Source organism: Prionailurus viverrinus, chromosome D2 (genome assembly GCF_022837055.1).
Source record: "Prionailurus viverrinus isolate Anna chromosome D2, UM_Priviv_1.0, whole genome shotgun sequence".
Taxonomy (NCBI): domain Eukaryota; kingdom Metazoa; phylum Chordata; class Mammalia; order Carnivora; family Felidae; genus Prionailurus; species Prionailurus viverrinus.
This window is the reverse complement of record NC_062571.1, coordinates 36,124,743-36,147,102: the sequence shown is the minus strand read 5'-3', so window position 1 is coordinate 36,147,102 and position 22,360 is coordinate 36,124,743. Positions and strand designations below refer to the sequence as shown.

Here is a 22,360-nt window from a genome sequence, read left to right as displayed (position 1 = left end):
AAAAGATGGAATGAGTGAATAAAAAAGCTAAGTGTAGCTTAGAGTAGCTATTTGTATAGAGCTTCAGTGGACAGAGTACTTTTACAACCACCAAAGAGGACGGAGGAGGGAACTAGGGAGCTTGGCAAACACCTGCATTCTCACTCCACCCCATTCTGAAATGCCCTTAGGGGAGGGCGCCTCAGACAGTTGGTTGAAAGGCTCTTCAAGGGATTCTCATCACCTCCAGAAAGAGAAACAGTTTGACCGGGAACATCAGCATTTAACACTGGCCGGCACTTGTATCTAACCTAGGAACCTGTTAGAAATGGCCGGTGGGGGGAGGGGAGAGGGAGGGGAGGAAGCCAGGTGATCTTGAGGCACATGCTTTGTTCCAAACAGCAACTTCCTACCTCATTCTGTGCCTAAGACCAAGGCATCCAGGTTGCTGGAGGTTTATAGCACCCTCTGCTGGTGACCACTTGCAAAGCCCGGCCTCTGAACCAAAACAAAGCTCTCAAAATTAATTTGCTGGCCTGTGAATTTTTTACTCAACTGAAGGAATGTTAAGAAAAATCCTCTTTCCTATTACATACACTGATGCCTCCTCATTTTATCACAGAATTTCTGATATCATGGCATATTCTCCTCTGGTTCTGCTGCCACTTTCATTTCCTTGTGCTTCCTTCCTTTTTCCAGGCTCCTAATAAAAGACCCAGAAGCACTTGGTGAAATTTTCAGAGACAATGGTCTCCAAGGCCAGGCAAGGCCTGGAGGCCTCCAAGGCCACACAGGACGTGGGTGGATGAGGCCTTCTCTGCCTTACCCTCAGGTCTGTGTCACTCTAGCTATAATGGAGATGTGAGTCACTCCCCTACACAAACACAAAGTCTCTCAATGGCTTCCAGAAACTTGAAGCAAAATCTAGTCTTCACCAGGAACTCTGAGGCCCGCATGATTGGGAGGCTGGCTACTTTTTTATAAGTTCACTTCCAATCATTCTTTCCCTTGTTCACTTTTTAAAAGAAAAAAAATTGTTTATTTTTCACACACACACACACACACACACACACACACACACACACAGAGTGTGAGTGGGGGAGGGGCAGACAGAGAGGGAAAAAGAGAATCTGAAGCAGGTTCCAGGCTCTGAGCTGTCAGCACAGAGCCTGATTCAGGGCTTGAACTCACAAACCATGAGATCACAACCTGAGCTGAAGTTGGGCACTCAACTAACTGAGCCACCCAGGTGCCCCTCTCTTGCTTACTCTTAAGCTAATTTGGCCTCTAATTTGTACAACATGCCAAGCCTATTCTAGAGGTCAGTGTACTCACTATTCCCTCAACCTCTAGATATCCATGTGGTTCCTCCCTCATTTCATTCAGGCCTCTGCTCAAATGTCACCTCTGCAGAAGGCCTCTGCAGTCAGACAGAAAGTGCTCCCTAGCACTCACTATCCTTTTATCTGTTTTCTACTGTGTGTGTGTGTGGCCACTTTTGACTACCAAAAGGGTCAATTCCCACCAACCAAAGATCGCTGGGGCCATGCATGAGTCAAAATTTTTAAAATTAAACTTCATGTAGCAAGAGAAACTAAACACTATTGAAAGGAATGGGCAAGCTCCGTAGGAGGGTGTTAGGAGGGGCTTGTACAGGATTTGGGCTTGTGTTTGGTGATATTACAGAGGGTTCATGAAAACAAGGAGGTGGGATGCTATTCTGAATTGAGTGTTTTCAGAAACCTGGGGCAATTCAGGATCTTAGTTGTACGTATTAATCGGGAGAGGGGTGTATGGTTATTTTTATGTTGCATGGTGTCTGTCCTAGCCTGATTACAAGTAAAGATGGTCTATCATTCATGCATGTTGATGTTGATATTCTATAACATTGTTCACGTTCAGTAAGGAAACACCACTGTCAGTTACTAGTTGACAACTGTTAGGGATGCCTTTTTCTTTCTCATATATTAGTTTATTGTCTATAAAGTAAGCTTCCTGAGGGCAAGGAAGTTGTTTTATTTACCAGTGAAGCACCGGTGCTTAAATAGTAACTGGCATATAGTATATGCTCAATAAATGCTTGATAAATATTCTTTCAAAATATCTTCCATTACTCAAGTCCTATACATCTACAATGGAGCCCTATATCTGGGACAGGGTAAATTCAGATCCTTAGAATGTCTCATAGGTAGAGGCAGAATCAGCAGTAGTTGCTGCTGGGCAAACAGGTATTAATGTTAACCCTTTATTAATTTTTTTTAATTTTTAAATTTTTTTAAAGCTTATTTTGAGAGAGAGAGAGCACAAGCAGGGGAGCAGCAGAGACAAGGAGAGACAATCCCAAGCAGGCTCTGCACCATCAAGGCAGAACCCGATGCGGGGCTCAATCTCACTAACCACGAGATCATGACCTGAGCTGAAGTCAAGAGTCAGATGCTCAACTATGTGACACAGGCACCCTGTTTACCCTTTATAGAACTTTAAAATGGAAAGCAACTGAGTCTTCCAGACTCTCCCTTAGACCAGGGAGCAATTAGCTTCCTTCAGGTGCTTAGGAAGACAATTATCCAAAACCCCCACTACTCTGCATTGGCAAGACATGGCCAAGTTAAAGACTATGCTATAAATAAAATGGGAGAAACACACCTCAATGTGTTAAATCATCTTCGTTTCCCTGTTTTATATATTTTCAATGGAGCGGAGTTGTTTTTTTTTAATGTCTATTTTGAGAGAGAGAGAGAGAGAGAGAGAGAGAATCACAAGCAGGCTCTGCGCTGACAGCGCAAGGCTCGATGCAGGGCTCCATCTCCTGACCCTGAGATCATGACCTGAGCCGAAATCAAGTCGGAAGCCTAACCAAGGGAGCCATCCAGGTGTCCCTCCCCATTCAATATTTTATAGTCATATGGATTTTTAACAAAATATATGACATAGTCTGCAATGCAGTTAGTCCTCCATAAAGATTTGTATTCCAATAAAGCTGTCACCTTCCCTTACTATATTACTATTTAAAAATACTTCTGGGGTGCCTGGGTGGCTCAGTTGGTTAAACATCCAACTTCGACTCAGTCATGAGGTCATGGTTCATGAATTGAGCCCCACATTGGGCTCTGTGCTGATAGCACAGATTCTGTGTCTCCTTCTCTCTCTGCCCCTCCCCCGCTCACTCTGTCTCTCTCTCAAAAATAAACATTTAAACATTTTTATTTAAAAAAATAATTCTGCAGGGGTGCCTGGGTGGCTCAGTTGGTTGGGCGACCGACTTTGGCTCGAGTCATGATCTCGCGGTTTGTGAGTTCGAGCCCCCCATCGGGCTCTGTGCTGACAGTTCAGAGCCTGGATCCTACTTTGGATTCTGTGTCTACCCCTCCTCTGCTCACACTCTGTGTCTCTCTGTCTCTCAATAATAAATAAACGTTAAAAATAATTTAAAAAATACTTCTGCACTTACTTAAGTGAAAGGGAATTAAGATATCATTTTTAAACCTATCAGATTGCCAAAAATGATAAAGTTCAGTAATACATTATTTTGGCAATGGTATGGATTAACTGGCAAACTTATACTCTGCTAGTGGAAGAAAAAACTGTACAACTTCTATTAAGGTCAATCATGTGACAATATCTAACAAAATTTAAAATGCACAAACCCTTTGACCCAATACCATCAGTTTTAGCAATTTATTCTACAGATGAACTTGCACACATGCAAAGTAATATATTATTTACTATAGCATTGTTTGAATAGTAAATAATCTAAATGTCCATCTTTCAGGGAATGAGTAATAAATGACATCTATACTCAATGGAGTATCATGTTGCCATTAACAAGAATGAAACAGGGCAGCCTGGGTGGCTCAGTTGGTTAAGCTTCTGACTCTTGATTTCAGCTCAGGTCATGATCTCATGGTTGTGGAATTGAGCCCCACATTGGGCTCTGCGCTGACAGTATGGAGCCTGTTTCAGATTCTCTCTCTGCCTCTCTCTCTGCTCCTCCTCCCCTTACTCTTGTTCTTTCTCTCTCTCTCTCAAAATAAATAAGCATTAGAAAAAAAAAAAAGAATGAAGCAAATTGCATTCTTTATGTACTTATATGGAAATAACACCAATATATCATGTGGGAAAGAAAAGCAGCTCTTGACACTGGGGAGCTGGCCTGGTACCATCAGCTAGAACTTGGGTGTTGCCAGAAGCTGGCCCAGGACCCATAGCTAGGCCTTATTGTTTTCCTGTTGAACATAAAAAAAAAATTCACCAAACACCAACGTATGACAAGGAGACCAGTGACCATGATAGATCAAGATAAAAACAGGGGCGCCTGGGTGGCTCAGTTGGTTAAGTGGCTGACTTCAGTTCAGGTCATGATCTCGTGGTTCACGAGTTCGAGCCCCACGCTGGGCTCTGTGCTGACAGTTAGGAGCCTGGAGCCTGCTTCAGATTCTGTATCTCCCTCTCTCTCTGCCCCTCCTCTGCTTGCACTCTGTCTGTCTGTCTCTCTCTCTCAAAAAAAAAAAAAAAAAAAAAAAGGATAAAAACAAGACTAGTCAATAATTATGTCTGAACACAGATAAAAACATAAACATTACTGAAACCACAAAAATGACCAAATATCCCTCTATCCTAATATGTGACTGTTGCTTCCTTACCAATTGTAACATTAGCTTCGATCCATTCTTCCTGTCTTAAGATTTATTAAGATACTCAATCATTGGATTGCCCCAACATCCCGAAAGCATCCAATCCAGAGCAAATCCATGCTTCCTTAAAACTTTCCCCCTAAACCACCTAAATAACCACCCAAATCCTAAAATAAGTCCTTTCCAACACCCTCTAGCTGAGATGCCCTATGATTTCCCATGTTATATGTTCTCCCTCATTGTAATGAGCAATAAACCTTATTCAACTAAGGTGTGTCCTTGGAGGGGAAGGCATTGGCATATGTTAAGTGAAATAAATAAGGTATGAAACCATGTATGCATGTGCATATACATGTATATGCTACAGTTTGTTTAAAATAATATAAAAATAAATGAAAAAATATGCATTTGTTTGAATATGCATGGAATGCCTCTGGGAAAACATACTAGTTAAAAATGGTTGTCCTGACGGACTTCAAGCTGTATTACAAAGCTGTAACCACCAAGACAGTATGGTACTGGCACAAGAACAGACACTCAGATCGATGGAACAGAATAGAGAACTCAGAAATGGACCCCAAAACATGGCCAACTAATCTTTGACAAAGCAGCAAAGAATACCCAATGGAATAAAGACAGTCTCTTCAGCAAGGGTGCTGGGAAAACTGGACAGCAACATGCAGAAGAATGAACCTGGACCACTTTCTTACACCATACACAAAAATAAACTCAAAATGGATGAAAGACCTAAATGTTAAGGCAGGAAGCCATCAAAATCCCCGAGGAGAAAGCAGGCAAAAACCTCTTTGATCTTGGCCGCAGCAACTTCTTACTCAAGACATCTCTGGAGGCAAGAGAAACAAAAGCAAAAATGAACGACTGGGACCTCATCAAAGTAAAAAGCTTCTGTATAGCGAAGGAAACAATCAGCAAAACTGAAAGGCAACCGACAGAATGGGAGAAGATATTTGCAAACGACATATCAGATAAAGGGCTCGAACTCACGGACCGCGAGATCGTGACCTGGCTGAAGTCGGACGCTTAACCGACTGCGCCACCCAGGTGCCCCAAGAGAGTTTTAAATATGGAGAACAAACACAGGGTTACTGGAGGGGTTGTGGGCTACATGGGTTAGGGGACATTAAGGAATCTATTCCTGAAATCGTTGTTGCACTATATGCTAACTAACTTGGATGTAAATTAAAAAAATAAATTAAATTTTAAAAAATGGTTGCCTTGAGACACCTAGGTGGCTTGGTCAGTTGAGCATTCCACTTTGGCTCAGGTTGTGATCTCTCAGTTTGTGAGTTCGAGCACCACATTGGGCTGTCTGCTGTCAGCATGGAGCCCGCTTCGGATTCTCTGTTCCCCTCTCTCTCTGCACCTCCCTGCTCACGCTCTCGCCCTTAAAAATAAACATTAAAAAAATGATTGCCTCTTGGAAGGGGAACTAAACGCTGGGGCACAGGGGTGGGAGGAAAAGTTTTCAGTATATATAGTTTGTTACCAAGTTTGTTACTTACTCACAATAACTTTTTAAAAAGACAGCAAAATCACAGGTACCACTGTGGAATGCAATAGTGAAGAAAATTCAGAATATTGCCTGGACAGTTAGGATTATCAAATTTCTGCAGGTATGATTTCCACCATGTTGCAGTCCTTCAAAAATCACATCACCACTGCCAACTACTCTCCAGCTAAGCCTCCAAAATGAGCTTTGGGGAAAAACAGGATCAAATTTCATGTACTTGGACATCGTATTGATGAAGGCTGCTGATCAATGATCTCTAATGAAAAACCATCAGGTATAGGTGTTTAGAGTGGGATCCAAGACTCTTAAGGCTGGGATATGAACAGGTCGTGGTGGTTTTATACTTCCAGTTCTCATAAGGGGCCCTGTGAGCTGAGAACAAACAGCATTTAAATATTATGCTCCTCTAGCAGATGCCTTACAGCCATCAAGTAGTCTTCCTCACAGTTATAGCTGACGGTGGTAACCGAGCGTCTCCGAGGCATTCTCTTGACCCGGCACTTTTCTCAAGCCTCTGCTAGAGCCGGCTCCCACTCCACATGGTAGCTGGCAGTCTAGCACTCCAATGGGTGGATGAGCTGTTGACCATAAAACAGACAATTTTGGATACAGGGTATATTATATTCTACAGTCATATTTCACAAGCCAGTAGCAGTTGACAGCTCATTTTTGGGGTGTCTTGATCTTCCTTGGCTGGGGGCAAAAGCTTCCTATAGCTGTGCCCAGGCTGGTTCCTTGACCTACTATCTTGGGGTCTGTAGCATTTCCTTCATCTCTAGTTTGACCTGTTGTGTACTTTCCACCATCCTACCCTCTCTCTCTTTGCCCTCGATTAACTCCTGTTTTATAAAGCTACTTATATCTGTCCCAACAATATAGACCCTGGCAATAGGCATCCCAGTGCTTCCATTAAAAACACATACTCTGTGGGGCGCCTGGGTGGTGCAGTCGGTTAAGCGTCCGACTTCAGCCAGGTCACGATCTCGCGGTCTGTGAGTTCGAGCCCCGCGTCAGGCTCTGGGCTGATGGCTCGGAGCCTGGAGCCTGTTTCCGATTCTGTGCCTCCCTCTCTCTCTGCCCCTCCCCCGTTCATGCTCTGTCTCTCTCTGTCCCAAAAATAAATAAAAACGTTGAAAATAAAAAATAAAAAAAATAAAAACACATACTCTGTCAACAGCTCTCTAATACATACACAAATAAATCCCCCCCCCTTTTTTTTTTGCATGAGAATTAGAGTCCTGTAAACCTTTCATCATATCTTTATGGATTTTTCCTTCAGGGAGGGGTCAGTTCAAGTTTCACATGCTTAGTAAATTCTGCTTGGACCCTCAGACCCCAGTGAGCCCTTCCTCTCTCAAGTTACCAAATGAAGACAGTAAATTTGTCTGTTGACTCAGGGGTTTCTAAACATTTCCTTCCCCTATCCTCAACTCTTTTTTCAAAGGGAAAGCCAAATCTGTGAAATACCAGCTCTGGATGACAACAGCACAAACTCAGGGTGCCTGGGCGGCTCAGTCAGTTAAGTGACTGACTGATGATTTCGGCTCAGGTCATGAGCTCATGGTCATAGGATGCATCCTCACGTCAGGCTCCACAATGAGGTGAGCATGGAGCCTGCTTGGGATTCTCTCTCCCTCTGTCCCCCGCTCTCTGTCTCTCAAAATAAATAAATAAACTTAAAAATAACTGGGGCGCCTGGGTGGCTCAGTTGGTTGAGCACCCGAGTCTTGATTTCAGCTCAGGTCATGATCCCAGGGTCATGGGATTGAGCGCTGAGACAGGCTCCATGCTTAGCATGGAGCCTGTTTAAGATTCTCTTTCCCTCTCTGCCCCTCTCCCCCACTTGTGCTCTCTCTTTAATAAATAATTTTTTTTTTTTTTTAGATTTATATATATGAGAGAGAGAGAGAGCAGGGGAGGGGCAGAAAGAGAGGAAGAGAGAATCCCACGCAGGCTCCACACCATCAGTGCAGAGCTTCACGTGGGGCTGGAACTCATGAACCGAGAGATCATGACTTGAGCCAAAATCAAGAGTTGCTGCTTAACCGACTGAGCCACCCAGGCATCCCAATAGAATGTGCTGGGTTTTTTCTTTAAAAGAAACAAAAAAGGAAAAGAATGGTACAAACTCCAATTCCCTTTCCCCTACCCCTGAAGAAGTTCAACCTACCAGTTTCAAAACTACAGGTTTATTCCACCAACAAATGTTGTTGGCTACCTTTTCATGTCAACTTCCCAGATAGATTATTAATTTCCTATGGGCACAGATCCTGTTTTATTGACCTAAATTCAACTAGTATTTCAGCATTATGTACCAGCTACTGAACCAGCAAGGGTAGAATACTTTCATATCTGGCCTTTGATACAACCTAGGAGACAGACATTTTTTTGGTCTCCATTTTACACATAAAGTTAAGAGGAGCTGGAAGAAAAGACCTAATTTAAACAGCAGCAGAGATGCAACTCATGCCCAGGCCCTCAGAGTCTAAATCCAGTACCTTTTCTATTCCATCAAGCAGCCTCTAGGGTCTGTCCTGGATTATTCCTTCCCAGAGTTCTCAAGAGAGACCAGCTGGGGCCACCACTAGAGAGTCTACAATTAGTAGTGATCATGAAGACAAGTTCAGTCATGGATCAAGTTCATATGGTCTATGACAATGCTTAGTGTTCCAATGACACCATGGTTCTAAGCTACTGAGCTACCCCCAACAGCTGTTTTCCCTTCTTTTCCTGTTCATCATTATTTCCAAAGCTGACCTGCCAAGATGATGGCATCTTCCTAACATAATCTACAATTAAACCAAAACCAACCAGACAAAAGCTTTAATCTGTCCAAGAATAATTAGCAATTTGCTTCTCTTTTCTCCCTCTCAACTTAAGCTACAATTATCCTATACCTTCAGGAAGATCACTTTTCTTCTCTAGTTTACACAAAAGAAAGAGGAAAGAGCAAATGGCTTATCTAAAAGACAATTAGGAATCAGTAAATGCCCGGGACTAGATACCATATTAAGATTTAAAGTTGCTGGGCCCAATCATTCACAAAAATAAAAACTTACTGTATAAAAAATAGACCAGCTGCATTAGGAATGCAAGACACTCAAAGAAATGACTGCAATCCAACTTTCAAATGTTTTATTTTTAGTGTTTTTAAACATTTTAATACAACAAAGATATAAAATAATATATATTAGTTAAATCTGGATTTAATTTAGAATCAAGATATTTACTTATATACAATACTGTGCTTCAAGGTATGGCTACCACAGGAACGTTCACATCTTCAAGTAATACTAGTTTCTCTGTGGATAGAGTGACATTTAGGTAGTGTTCTTAAAACAAAACATGCCCACTTTAGCCCACTTTAGTTAAGCAAACTAATTTTGCTTCCCCCGCTCAGTACCAGTTTCCACTTCCTTTGTTCCATATCAGGAATACTTTAATTGTCCTAATAATCCATAGATTCTCTCAAAAAAAATTATTAAAATTAAGCATTTTTAAGATGACTAACTAATAAGCCAGTAGTTTATACTGAAACAGACCTGAAATAACAACAAAATTATCATAGTATTCCTTCTCCCTCCACATCAGGCACAAAACATCCTTATGCTTAAACATGGAGTACACTGAATAAAAAGTCCATTGGCTAATTTAGGGTAGAACATATTCTAAAAACCAACCTTACCAGTAGCTGAATTATGGCTTACAGATTTCATAGATATTTTTATTGAACTTGATGCAAAATAATAGGCCACATTTAAGTTACTTGAAATTGGTGGCATTCACTGGGTGTGAGGGGTAGGTGAGAGGGGAGACCAAAACCTACTTTCATCGTAATTTCAGTCATTCAGAGCTTCTCAAACACAGAGAGGGAAAAATCCTCAACCTCTTTCCTTTCTCACTTGTCATGTGAAGCAGTCTGACTTTTGATGTTACTAACAAGTCACCTCTACAGAGGTAAGGGGGTAATTCAGGCTACACTTTTACAAGTGCACACCATCTTAACCACCAAGTAAAGATGGCATTAAAACTGACATGCTTTGTTGGCTTTGAAACTATCTAAATGAAACCAATCCTGCTTAAGAAAGCTATTGGACTATTCTAAAAGAGAACTTTCTTGTCTCAAATGCCTGAATACCTTAAAGAACTGACACATGACTATTACTATAATTACTTTTTTTAAGGGATAACTTAGGTCTACAAAGACTATCAAAGAAGTAAATTTATTAGATCACAGAGTTTAAAACAAGAATATGGTTAACGTTCTCAAGCATTTTAGAACAAGAATCCTTAAAAAATGTTTACTATAAAACTAATGATGAAATTGCCTTTTGCTGAATACACTGAAAGCAGGTTAGTGTTATGAATATGACTTTGAAATATAAATAACACTTTCCAAACAGATGTCTCTAAAACAGACTTTCATATAAACTATAAAAGGATTTGGCTCCTCAGTTCTCCATTTACAAATTGTAAGATTTTTGAAATTCTAAGTAACAACACTCAGGCAGGTACAGTGTAAGAAAGAGCCACTTGTGGTGTGTGTAAATCATTACACAATCAGCAGGTCTTTTAGTCAACAGATGTTTTGTTGTGAACAGTCCACATTTCTTCAGCTGACTGGTTCTAAGATTACCTTCATTGCTTTCTGATTACGAAAAAAATACTTAATCAGATATGGAAGTTGTATTTTCACCCCAGCAATTCTGACCACAGAGAGTTATGGAAAGGATAGGCATTTGAGAATTTTGCAGCAAAGCCAAAAAAGGTTTCTCCCAAATTATTCAGTAATAACAATAAATGTGCCTTCTTCAAAATCTCCTCCTCTCTACTAACTTCAATTACCCTTCAGTTAACAATGTCCTGCATGGACTTAAAAAAAGAAAAAAAGACAAAAAAGGCTACACTGTCCTCAGGAACATAGAGAAATGCATTGAGGACTTTCAATATAACCTCCAGTTTGCATTCCCCAAACCAAAACCTTCTTGGTTCCTTCTATACTGAACTTTCAGTATTTTATAAGCTTTCACAAGCCTGCAACTGAAGACAGGGCAAAAAAATATATAGATCTAAGGCATGTAGCTTCTCCACCTAGCCACATTCATACCCAAAATGTGAATATAAATACCACCTTTCCAAAGGTTTAGATTTTAACAAGAAAAAAAAAATACCAAGACAAAATCTGGAGAGTTTCTGGACAAAACAAAACAAAACACAACTGTAATATAGGTTTCATATTAAAAAAAGAAATGGAAAGAATTTTGTGTCCAAGTTTTCCAAGAAAGAGACTTGGAGATGATGAATTTATGTAAACACTGCCTTGTATTAGTTATAAATTATAAATCTAGCTTACCTTTTCCTCAAATCAGATATGATAAATTCAAGGCTGAAAACTTATTTTACAATCCTCATTGCAGTCTGCTGTTAGGCACTCTGCAAAGTTAGTTACAATTTTTTTTTTTTCTATTTTGTTCTAGAATAGAATCCATATAAAGGAAAGAAGACTGATGTTAGGAAATTTATCATTAAGTAGCTATCTAACATTCTTGAATTAATGTTGCCACAGATTTTCTTCAAACATTTTTCCAAAAGCTAACATTAAGTCCCTCCCTAGCTAAAATACAGTCTTGCTCTGTCACTTGGAAAGAATGCTAGTTACACATAATTTGACCTCAAGAGTCATACGAAACATCCTTCACCTTTCATGATTATGCAGTTTCCTTACATGAAATGTTGGCATTTTTGTCCCTAGCATGTAAAACAATCAACAATTTAAGATATAAGATTCTAAAGTGTGAGTTTTAAAATCATAATAAAATTTGAATTGCCTTGTGTCATTTCTCAGGTGAGAAATAAGATATAATGGTCAGAGTAGACTCAAATTGGGGTAATTCAGCACTGGCTGAAACTTGTTTGCGTAATATTCCTTTCCTGCTCACTCCCTTCAAGCTCCTCTGTACCTTATACAGGGGTGGGAATAGGACTCAAAATGCAAAAATAAAATATTTCACCCACATGACAAGCAGATTTCAGCTAAGTGGCCTAATTTTAGACCTCAATATGTCAGCACTTTTTCTAACTCCTTGTTTTAAAATGGAATGTAAAAACTACACACTTAATTTTCCAAGTGGCTAAGCTCAATCAGTTGGGGCTCAAATTCCAATTCCATAACCATTCTATTGTCATAACTATTAAAATCATTAAAAGCAAACTGACAAATGTTACCACAGGGGTCAGATTACTTACGGTACTAAATTTCTAGTGTAAACAGTAACTAAGTTATATCACTTCCTGACTGCCAAATTAAGACAAAATAGAAAGAATGTATGTACACAATTGTATTTAAAAATGAAAAACAACAAAACCTTTTTATATCCAAATATATTTGAGACTGTTTACTTCTGATGGCCAAGAATGACAAATATTAAACCAAATAATTGTATAATGCCTGCAACCTGTTATCATTTCTTTTCAGAAATAGAAAAAATATTCTTTGCATGCAAACCTCCCTACTTAAAGACATCAGAACTTTATCTAACATTTGGTAAAACACTCCACTATTTTACTCATTAAATAACATCATTAAATAGCATAAAATTGGGTTGTCATAAGTCTAACTAACAACTACAGCACAAAGTTGTTCCAGGTACCTACCTCACTAAAATTAAGCCAATTTGATTTTTATGGATGCAGCCACTTTTCCCTCAAAAATACTGACTGATGGTCATACTGAGCCCTCAGAACAAAATAGGAACTGCATCTTGTGTTTTATCTTTGGTGAAAAATGCCAGTACCATATTTGTACTCAGTTACCTCGTGGATAGCCCCTTTCATTTTCTTCTTGTTTCAGGCATCCTGGTATGTTCAGGATACTTTTCTTAAAGATGGTTCAGGAGGCAAAAATTATTTGTTAGTAATACAGATTACTTTCTAGAGTTGCAATTTTCAAGAATACAGAGATCAGTTCAAAGAACAAATACTGCTCACTTGGTAGGGGTTTTTCCCTTGAAGATATTAAGGAGCTTAAAAAAATTATTTCTTGACTAGAGTCCTAATGAAATTACAAACAAACAAACAAACAAACAAACAAAACCACTTTCAACCAGCAAATTGCTTAAGTTCAACAAGCCAGTACTCAACAGGTAAAGGTAACAATCTGACTTCAATCACAACATTAAGTTTGTTGAAAAAGAAGGGTCAGGAAACATCTACTTAAACTTAAGCTTCCTATTCAAACAGATATGTAAGGACTCTTGATTGTTCTTTCTTGATTTCTATAATCATAGCCTTGCTCAGAATATGAACTTTACTTTGTCAACATATAAGCCCAAAAGCAAGGCATCCAGGAACAACCTAGGGGGAGAAAGCAAAGTTACTCACTTTCGACAACTACTATATATTTAATCAAGAACCCATTACAAAGGTAGTCTTTATCCAATTAATCTTTTCATTATTGCTGGTTTTGAAAATGGCCAACAATATTCATTAGGTACTGTACCATTAACATTGCATTCAAAAAAAGAAAACATGGGAAACCAAATTCTTGCTCTCCTACTCTGCTGATATGCTCTGGTATTGGCTAGAGTATGGTAGTACAAAAAGAGTCTTGTCGTGATATAAAAGGCAATAAACACATCAATGGAATAATGTTCATGGGCAGCCAAAATGAAGAAGATTCCAAAGAGGTTGAGAACCCAGGATAAAGTGTGCAAGAAATTCCAGCTTCTTGGTGTATCTGGGAAAAGGACAGAAACATCGTTTCAAAACCACATTCCTTCCAGTGCTCCTAAGTCATGTGTTTCTTAGATCAGTCTGTTCCTTTTCATTCTTCACAGAACTTGACACCCTTCCCACAGCCTCCTCTGCAGCCAGTTATCTAATATGCATGGAAGCATTAAAGAGATACTTACATTCAGTGACAAAGAAATTCAGCATAGTTAGGACGACTGTGTGACCACTGAACATGTAATCTCCGCAAGTGTGAACACCAGTTAGGGTCATACCAAAGCCACTCCAAATGGCAAAGGCCCGGCGCAGTTTCTCCCATACACTGCCATATACCTATAAAGAAAGCTACAGATTAGAGAGGTAGGGGCTTCTGAACATCTACTCCCATTGAAATTCAAATGCTGAGTGACTTAGAAATAAGATCTAAATGAAAGCAACCAGACTCCCAGTCTAATTCCAGACATCAAGAAAGAGTGGTCAGAAATATTCTGGTAATTACATGAAATCAATGTAATTCAAATTTCTCCACTAGAAGTTCCTTTACAGTGAAAAGGTCACTATTACACAAAATGTTTCCAAGTTTTAATCCAATAATACAGTAGTATTTGCTGGCTGTTCTTGTCAACAAGAAATAGGCTATGACAGTGACAATGGTTACCATTCAATGTCTATTCATTTTCTCCTTCTTAACTGGTAACAGAATTTCAAACACTGCATTTCCTATCCTCCTTACAGGCTTGGTGTGGTTATGTGACTAAGTTTTATACAAATAAGATGTAAGTGGAATTGTAAAAGATTTCTGGGAAGGCTAATTATAAAGGAAGGAGACAACAACTATACAGGAGAGCAGAAAGACAGAAGAATCATGAGTTGTGGTTAATTAAGTCCATACAATTACACATGACCTACTTTCAGATTTCTCTTATGAGAGAGAATAAACCATTTGTTTATTAAACCATGCTACCTTGAATTTCCTGTTATTTAAAGCCAAATCTAATCCCAACTCCCACACATAAGCTTAAAAAAGCAATCCATTTTGAGGAAGAGTTTGAGTAAAGGTCACTTTTTTTTAAAGGCATTTAACACATAATAACAGTACAAAAAATTGCTAGAATTTAGTGTGCATTTACTATGTGTAAGGTATACTGCTAAGTGCCTTATGTGTTACTGTATTTAATTTCCACAACAATCCTATGAAATGATTCAATTGTGCAGATGAGGAAACTGGCTTAGAGAGGTCACACAGTTAGTAAGTAACACAACGAGGATGTGAATCTTTGTTCACATGTGAATCCAGGAAGACCAATTCTAAAGTCCTAAGTCTTAGAATGCCACTCTACTTGCTAGATGGGGTGCTGCTCAATTCATCAATCATTTAATAAAGCCAGTTAGATTTAAAAAAAAAAAAAAAAAAGCAGGGCAGGACAAGAAGAGGAATTTATTATTAGACAAAACTAAAGAGAAATTACTAAAATACACATGGTTTGGTTCCTCTAAGCCCTCTAAGAAGAACAGCGTTGGAGATAGTACTCTTGTAAGAGTAAGAAATTAGGCAGTGAAGCACAGAGACTGCTAGGAAAATGTATCTCAGCCAGGGACAGGAAAAAAATGATGCCAGTCAAAAGAAAGCAATCATTTCTCAGTTACTCAAGTCTCCCTATCCCTTCCAATTTTAAATGTCCCAAATATTCTTCCAGAAAAATAAAAATTAAAACATAACAGACTAAGATGCCTTGATGAGACAAGGTACAAAAATCTGCTTTAAGTAGTTCTTTCCTTAGGGTGGGTCCATTGCTACGTTTCAAAAACAGGCAGGTTCTTGGTTCTGTCCCTAAACCTCCTACTTCTGGGAATGAGATTTCAAGCAATTACTTTATTTCAATGAAAATGCCCTATGGAGTTCACTGTAAGGGACTTGATTGCTAGTTACTATCACCTTAACCTTCTATTTTTAACAACTGCAACAAATAATACAGGTCAATAAGTAGGTTATATTATAATTTAAAGCAATTAACAGTATTTAGGGCAAATCTGAATAGAAATGTCCACATATAACTGATGATGAAAAACAGTCATTAGAGACAGAAAAAGGGTTATCCATACTATAGAGGAATGGTACCTAATTTATTTTTGTAGTACATGTTGTAGTGCTATGTACATATATTATTCTCTTTAGTGGCTGACCCAACAATTAAATCCCTCAGCTACAGGAAATTCTCTTTTCAGTGTAATAAGCTTATATATTTCTTTTTAAAAATCTCTTCTAATCAATTACCATACTATTTGGGGGAAATTGTTCTATCCCTATTTCACACCATGTACAGAAACAAATTCAGAAGAGTAAAGATTTAAATAGAAAACATAAGACCGTAGAAGTCTCATATCATTATCTTTCATTAATCAGAATGACAATGACTCTAAAAATTGATAATAAGTAGTCCTGGCATGAGAGTGGGAAAACTGATATGCATACAGTGTAGGTAGTAGTGAAAAATTTGTCTTTTCTGGTAAACATTTGAGCAATATCATCACTATTTTTAATGTTCATGTTCTTTGAGGTCATAATTCCACTTCCAGGAATTTATCTTAAGTAGATGTTTAAATAAGTGAAAATACATAAATGCACCAGGATGTTTACAAAGCACTGTTTATAAAGAGTAAGATTTGGAAACAACATAAATGTGTATCATTTGGAAACTGGTAAATCATATAATGGGACACTGCAGCTATTAAAAAAATGAGGGATAACCATAGGCATTTCTTTAGAAAAAAGTAATTAACATTAAATAAAACATAAGTTAAAAGAACAATATCTGCAATATAATCTCATCTTTTATTTAAAAAGTATCTATTATATAAACTTATGTGAATGTGTAAGCATGCTTAAAAATAGTCTATGTGGCTATATACCCAACTGTTAATGGTATTTATGGGATGGGTGAAAGAGAAAATTATGTGAGCTTTTACTTTTTTTTTTTAATGTTTATTTTTGAGAGAGAGAGAGCGCGAGCCCGATGCAGGGCTTTAACTCATGAATCGTGAGATCATAACCTGAGCTGAAGTCTTTTTAACCAATTGAGCCCCATGTGAGCTTTCACTTTTCAATTTATATATTTTCAGAAAAATAAAATATTTCCTTTACACGAAATCCTAAGGGTCATATTAACCTTTCCCCCTTGCTTACTGGTCAGTGTCCTAATAACCTAGAGAAAGTTTTGTTACCCTTCAGCTCAGGGCTGTATTTTTAGTTCTTGATCTCCTTTGGCTGCTTAATCTTCCCTTGCTGGCATTTCAGCTATTTACATTGCAATAGAAGACCTGACAATTATGTTTTACACTTTACAAAGAATATTAAAATAACAACAAAGCTGTTAACACATACATTTGAATATTAGGGAATACATAACTAAAGCATGGAAGTTTATAATAGTAGGATAATAAATTCTTTTGTCCAAATTTAATGAGTCTCAAAGGCCAATTTTGTATAGTATAGGTGGTTTTCAGGTTTTTAAAATTTTTTGTTATCTGGGTTTTGTTGTTGTTCCCATCTGCATAATCTCTCCTCTCTCAATTTAATCAAAAGAGAAGATATGTCTACAGTATAGCAAAACAAGCTACAAAGTTTAAAACAAAAACAATAAATCAGCCATTATTTAGTATAGTATACCCTAGGAAAGAGTAAAGTTTAGAATAGAGTTTAGAATGCTTTAAATGGAATATGGTCGAACTGCAAAACTTTTAAAAAAGGAGTGATGAGGACACTGAAGGGACCAGAGTCATGTCGTATGAGGAACTAACGATGTTCAGTATAGTGGGAAAGGGAAAATGACAATTGAAAGAAACTTGTTTTCTTTTCTTTGTGTTTGTTTTTTTTGAGAGAAAGAGAGAGAGAAGAGTACGAGCAGGGGAGGAGGGGCAAAGAGAGAGGGAGACACAGAATCCAAAGCAGGCCCCAGGCTCTGAGCTGTCAGCACAGAGCTCAATGTGGGGCTTGAACCCACGAGCAGTGAGATCATGACGTGAGCCAAAGTCGGACACTCAACCGACTGAGCCACCCAGGCGCCCCAAAAGGAACTTGCTTTCTATAGCTTCATGGCACAGAACCAGTTTCAATGGACTGATGTAACAGGGAGGTAGATTTTGGCTTAAGATTACTACCAAATTATTTCTAGAAATCTATAGAGATCTATAGATCTAGAAATCTATAGAGATTTCTTACAGATATTGAAAATACTTAAAAGCACATTTTACTATTAAAAGCAAACTCTTAGCCTTATTACATATATGGTGCCAACAACCCACCAAGAACAAAAGGAAAGAATGATGAAGAGGTAGCAGGCTACCTTTCCAGTACACTGCAGGTGCTGTCCTGGCACGGAGAGGGAGGTCACAAACATGGTAAAGCAGCGAAGCAAGAACACAGTACCCATCAGACTACAGAGCCTTCGAAGAAGTATTGACCTGTGAACAGAGTGACCAAAAAAGAGAGAAAGATCAGAAGAAAGCAAACCAAAAAACTCCAGGCATCAAGTGTTTACTTAAAGGAAGAACAGACAGGAAAACCACTAGAACTAGACTCTTTGAAGAGGACAGAAATTTTAGAGAATTCTTCAATCTAAAGCATCATTGTCTAATAGAACTTTCCGCAATGATGGAAATGCTCTATAACCACACTAATAAGGTATCTACATGTGGCTCCTGAGTACCTGAAATGTGACTAGTACAACCAAGGAACTGAATTTTAATTTTATTTCATTTTCATTAATTTAAATAGCCAGATGTGGCTAGTACCTGCCATGTTAGACAGTGCAGACCTAAGAGCATCATTTCATTGATAAGAAAATAGGGCTAAGAGAAGGTAAAGGAGCTAGTGAGAAAGAAGTAAGACTAGTACCTAGCCTGATTCTTAGCTTAATGTTAGCCCTGTTATTCATCTATCGCTCATAAATTATTTATTTTGAGAGGTAAAACTAAACACATGATTCTGGGGAATTTTTTGCTGATTAATAACACTGTAAATTGGTTACCAATAGTAGCTATCTAAGAAACATTCTCTAACTTCTCCTAAGTTAAATGTAAGGTATAAAATAATAAGTCTTTTGGGGTGCCTGGGTGGCTCAGCTGGTTAAGTATCTGATTTTGGCTCAGGTCATGATCTCATAGTTCATGAGTTCAAGCCCCGCCTCCGGCTCTGTGCTGACAGCTCAGAGCCTAAAGCCTGCTTCAGATCTGTGGCTCCCTCTCTCTCTGCCTGTCCCCCACTTGTGCTCTGTCTCTCTCTCTCAAAAATAAACATAAAAATTTTTTTTAAATACTGTTTTTTTAATACCAAGTTTTATATTAAGTAAACTTAAAATTTTGAACTGCACTGTAATATCACTTGTACTGTCATATTATTTTTTTAAATGCCTTAAACCAAAACAGACTATAAGATTCTTAAAAACAGGAATTATGCTTTACACGTTTTTGAAATGCTCTTCCCACCCTCAAAAAAGCATTGAACACAGGTTAAGACATCTGAAATTTTAGTGTGTACACCTGGGATGGAGCTTAGGCATCTACATCTTAACAAGAAGCCTGGTGAGTCTAATGAAAGTAGTGCAAAGACCACATTTTGAGAAACACTTTCTCTGACAAATTAAACATCAAAACTTGCATTTAACTGGCCACTGCTATGCTTTGCTAAACCTACCACAGTTTCCTGTTTGGAAGAGTGGATAAATTCAAATTCACTGGGTCTTGTGAGTCAAAGTTAAATCAGAGAGCACCAGTGATATACATGTTCTTAAATCACCTCTGGTTTTAAGCAATTCAGAGTTAAAAATATTGCTGGAAAATGGGAAAGAATGAAGCACAATACAGCCTGAGAGTGTGACAACAACAGCAATCATCAACCTTTCTTTTCACCTTCAAAGCGATGCAGTAACTGCTGCTTAGGAACTGAAGCCCATCAGCGGTTTACCTCAAGCACTTCCTGGTGAGGAGAACCGATCAAAAATTCAAGAAACTGTCCCTATTTCTCATCAGTGTCCAAAGACAACAGATAGCAGATCCACAAACTTTAGAGTTCTTTAAAATTTTTCTTCACTATGCCTTTTTACTTAAATCAAATAATTTCCTCTCACTAAAGTAGGAAAGAAGCCTCCCTTATACTTTTTTTTTTTAATAAAAAATTTTTTTTCCTTTATATTTCTTAGTGGAAGTGCCAAAGAAGCACTTTCTCTATTCATCAATTTCCTACACCATCTTAAGCAAACCACACTGGCTAGACAGATGTGCATGGTGTGCAAAATAATCCCTTTTCTAATGAGCCTCCTGCAAGCAGAGAACAATGTCTTCCATTCAAGCACTATCCTTGTCCAAAGACCATCTTTGGAGGAGTTTCTATCCTTCCACAAAAAGTGATATTTCCGGTTTGTTTCCAAAGAAACTTAAAGCTAGACTGTTAGCGATTGGCTAATGGCCGAACATTGCCAACTCTGATCTTTGTGTTCAGAATACATTCAGAATGTAACTAAATATGGAGGTATTACCTCACAGTGACTTTCTTGTTGATCAAACCCAAAACATTTTCCATAATGGCTAAAGGAAATTAACAAGGAAACTACAAAGGGAGAAACAAGGTTTGACGAACTATATCCAAGACAGTAAAAACATTTTGTCTTTTAATGGAATAACTGAGGTACCTGTGTTTGTGGAGAAGAAGAACCAGGAGCCAAATATAGCACAAAATCATGCCACATACTTCTGTCATGGCAAAGGCCCATGGGATTCTAGGAACACTGAAAGAGAAAAAAATTACATTTCATACTGACAAGAAGTGCATGTATGTGACACCTTTTGCAACATGATACTCTTCAAAATTTATTTCTATAACTTTTACCTCTTTTAGGAGAGGATATTTAAAGAACCTGGGGGAAAGATCTGTTTCATCAAATATCTCATTTATCAAAACTTCTTTGCTGTTTTTGATTCCCAATTAATGGTTCTCTGTGAAGAGGTGACAATCCTTTTCTTCCCCCCCCCCCCCGTAGAATGGTAGACCTGGATACAAAACTGCCCACAAAAATCAATGGGAAAGGGTTCACCTCCTGCATGATGTGCTAACTGCAGAATCCAGACAATTGGGGCTTGAACTTGACTCTTTTCTCCCTATAGCAATTTTTTTTTTAATTTGGTTTTATTTTAGAGGCAGTAAATTGTTTTTACTCCCTTTTCTGCCCTCCTTTGTTTTATATCCTTGTTTTCTTCTATTGTTTCCATTGACCCCTCTTTCCTCACGAAATCCACAGCTCCTGTGGTTATTCACTAGTAAAATACATGTCACATTTCCTAATTTAAAAAGAAAGAGAAAGGGGCACCTGGCTGGCTCAGTTAGTAGAGCATGTGACTCTTGATCTTGAGGTTTAAGTTTGATCCCCATGTTGGGTATAGAGATTACTTACAATCTTAAAAAATAAATAAATAAAAAGAGTGAAGGAGGAGAAAGAGAAGACAGAGGGGGAAAGGAGATAAAGGTGGAAATGAATTAGTGCAAATATATCATCTCCAGGTGATCGTCTTTTTTTTTTTTTTTTTTTTTTCCATTTATTTACTTTGAGAGATTCAGAGAACGTGAGCTATGGCGGGGTATGGGGTAGGGTGGGGAGAAAGGGAGAGGGAGAGAGACATAAAATTCCAAGCAGACTCAACACTGCCAGCATGGAGCCTGATGCAGGGCTTGAACTCACAAATTGTGAGATCATGACCTCAACTGAAATCGAGTCAGGCGCTTAACCAACTAAGCCACCCAGGCACCCCTGATTGTCTTATTTTTATTCTTTGTACATTTCCACTAAAATTTTTTGTACAATGTATTAATTTTATAACTAAGGAAATAAACGTATCTTTAAAAATAAAACATGAAATCTGAAAGAAAGGTATTAATAGTTTTATCCAACCAAACCTTGTTCAAAGTGAAGAGAATACATCATCTTTAGTCAGGGACTTGTCATTTGTTACCTCAAAAGATTCCTCTTACGTATTTTTAATCTATTGCTGCCTTATTTATCTCGCATTACTAGGGGAAAAGGTTATCACATATCAGAAATTTTTAAATAAAAGAAAAATTCCTTTAAAAGACTTTTAACTATATAAATTTTTAAATGAACATTTAAAAATAATACATATGTATATATGTGTGTACGTATATATATGTATGTGTATGTATGTGTGTGTGTGTGTGTATATATATATATATATATATAAAACAATTTTACAATGTTTAGGATGAAAATACATTTCTGCCCCACCCTCTACCTAATTCTTGCTTCCCAGAGGCAATTACTTTCACTCTTGTGTTTTATTTAGCATTATATCTCTTAGCTCCCACAGTCCATTTTCTCTCCCCTATTCTCTACAGTTTCACAATTTTTTAAAAAATAATTTTTGGCTTTTACTTAAGTTTCTAAATACCATTTGCAGCTGAGTCAGTAGAGAACAACAATTA

The 22,360-nt window shown here is 38.1% G+C and overlaps 1 protein-coding gene across 7 annotated transcripts in view; it reads right to left on the bottom strand.

The window, feature by feature from the left end:
* SAMD8 (sterile alpha motif domain containing 8) overlaps positions 1-22,360 on the bottom strand; it is a 142,935-nt gene that overhangs the window by 16,807 nt on the left and 103,768 nt on the right. For 6 of the 7 annotated variants that reach the window (XM_047825761.1, XM_047825759.1, XM_047825756.1 and 3 more), the window contains 4 exons: positions 20,559-20,654; positions 18,216-18,333; positions 14,055-14,205; positions 12,511-13,879 (listed from right to left, as the gene is read on the bottom strand). In XM_047825761.1, coding sequence (XP_047681717.1) covers positions 13,575-13,879; positions 14,055-14,205; positions 18,216-18,333; positions 20,559-20,654 — 670 coding nt within the window. In that variant the 3' untranslated portion in view covers positions 12,511-13,574. Of the gene's footprint in view, positions 1-12,510; positions 13,880-14,054; positions 14,206-18,215; positions 18,334-20,558; positions 20,655-22,360 lie in introns of those variants that run through there. The other variant, XR_007145404.1, reaches the window with a different exon arrangement.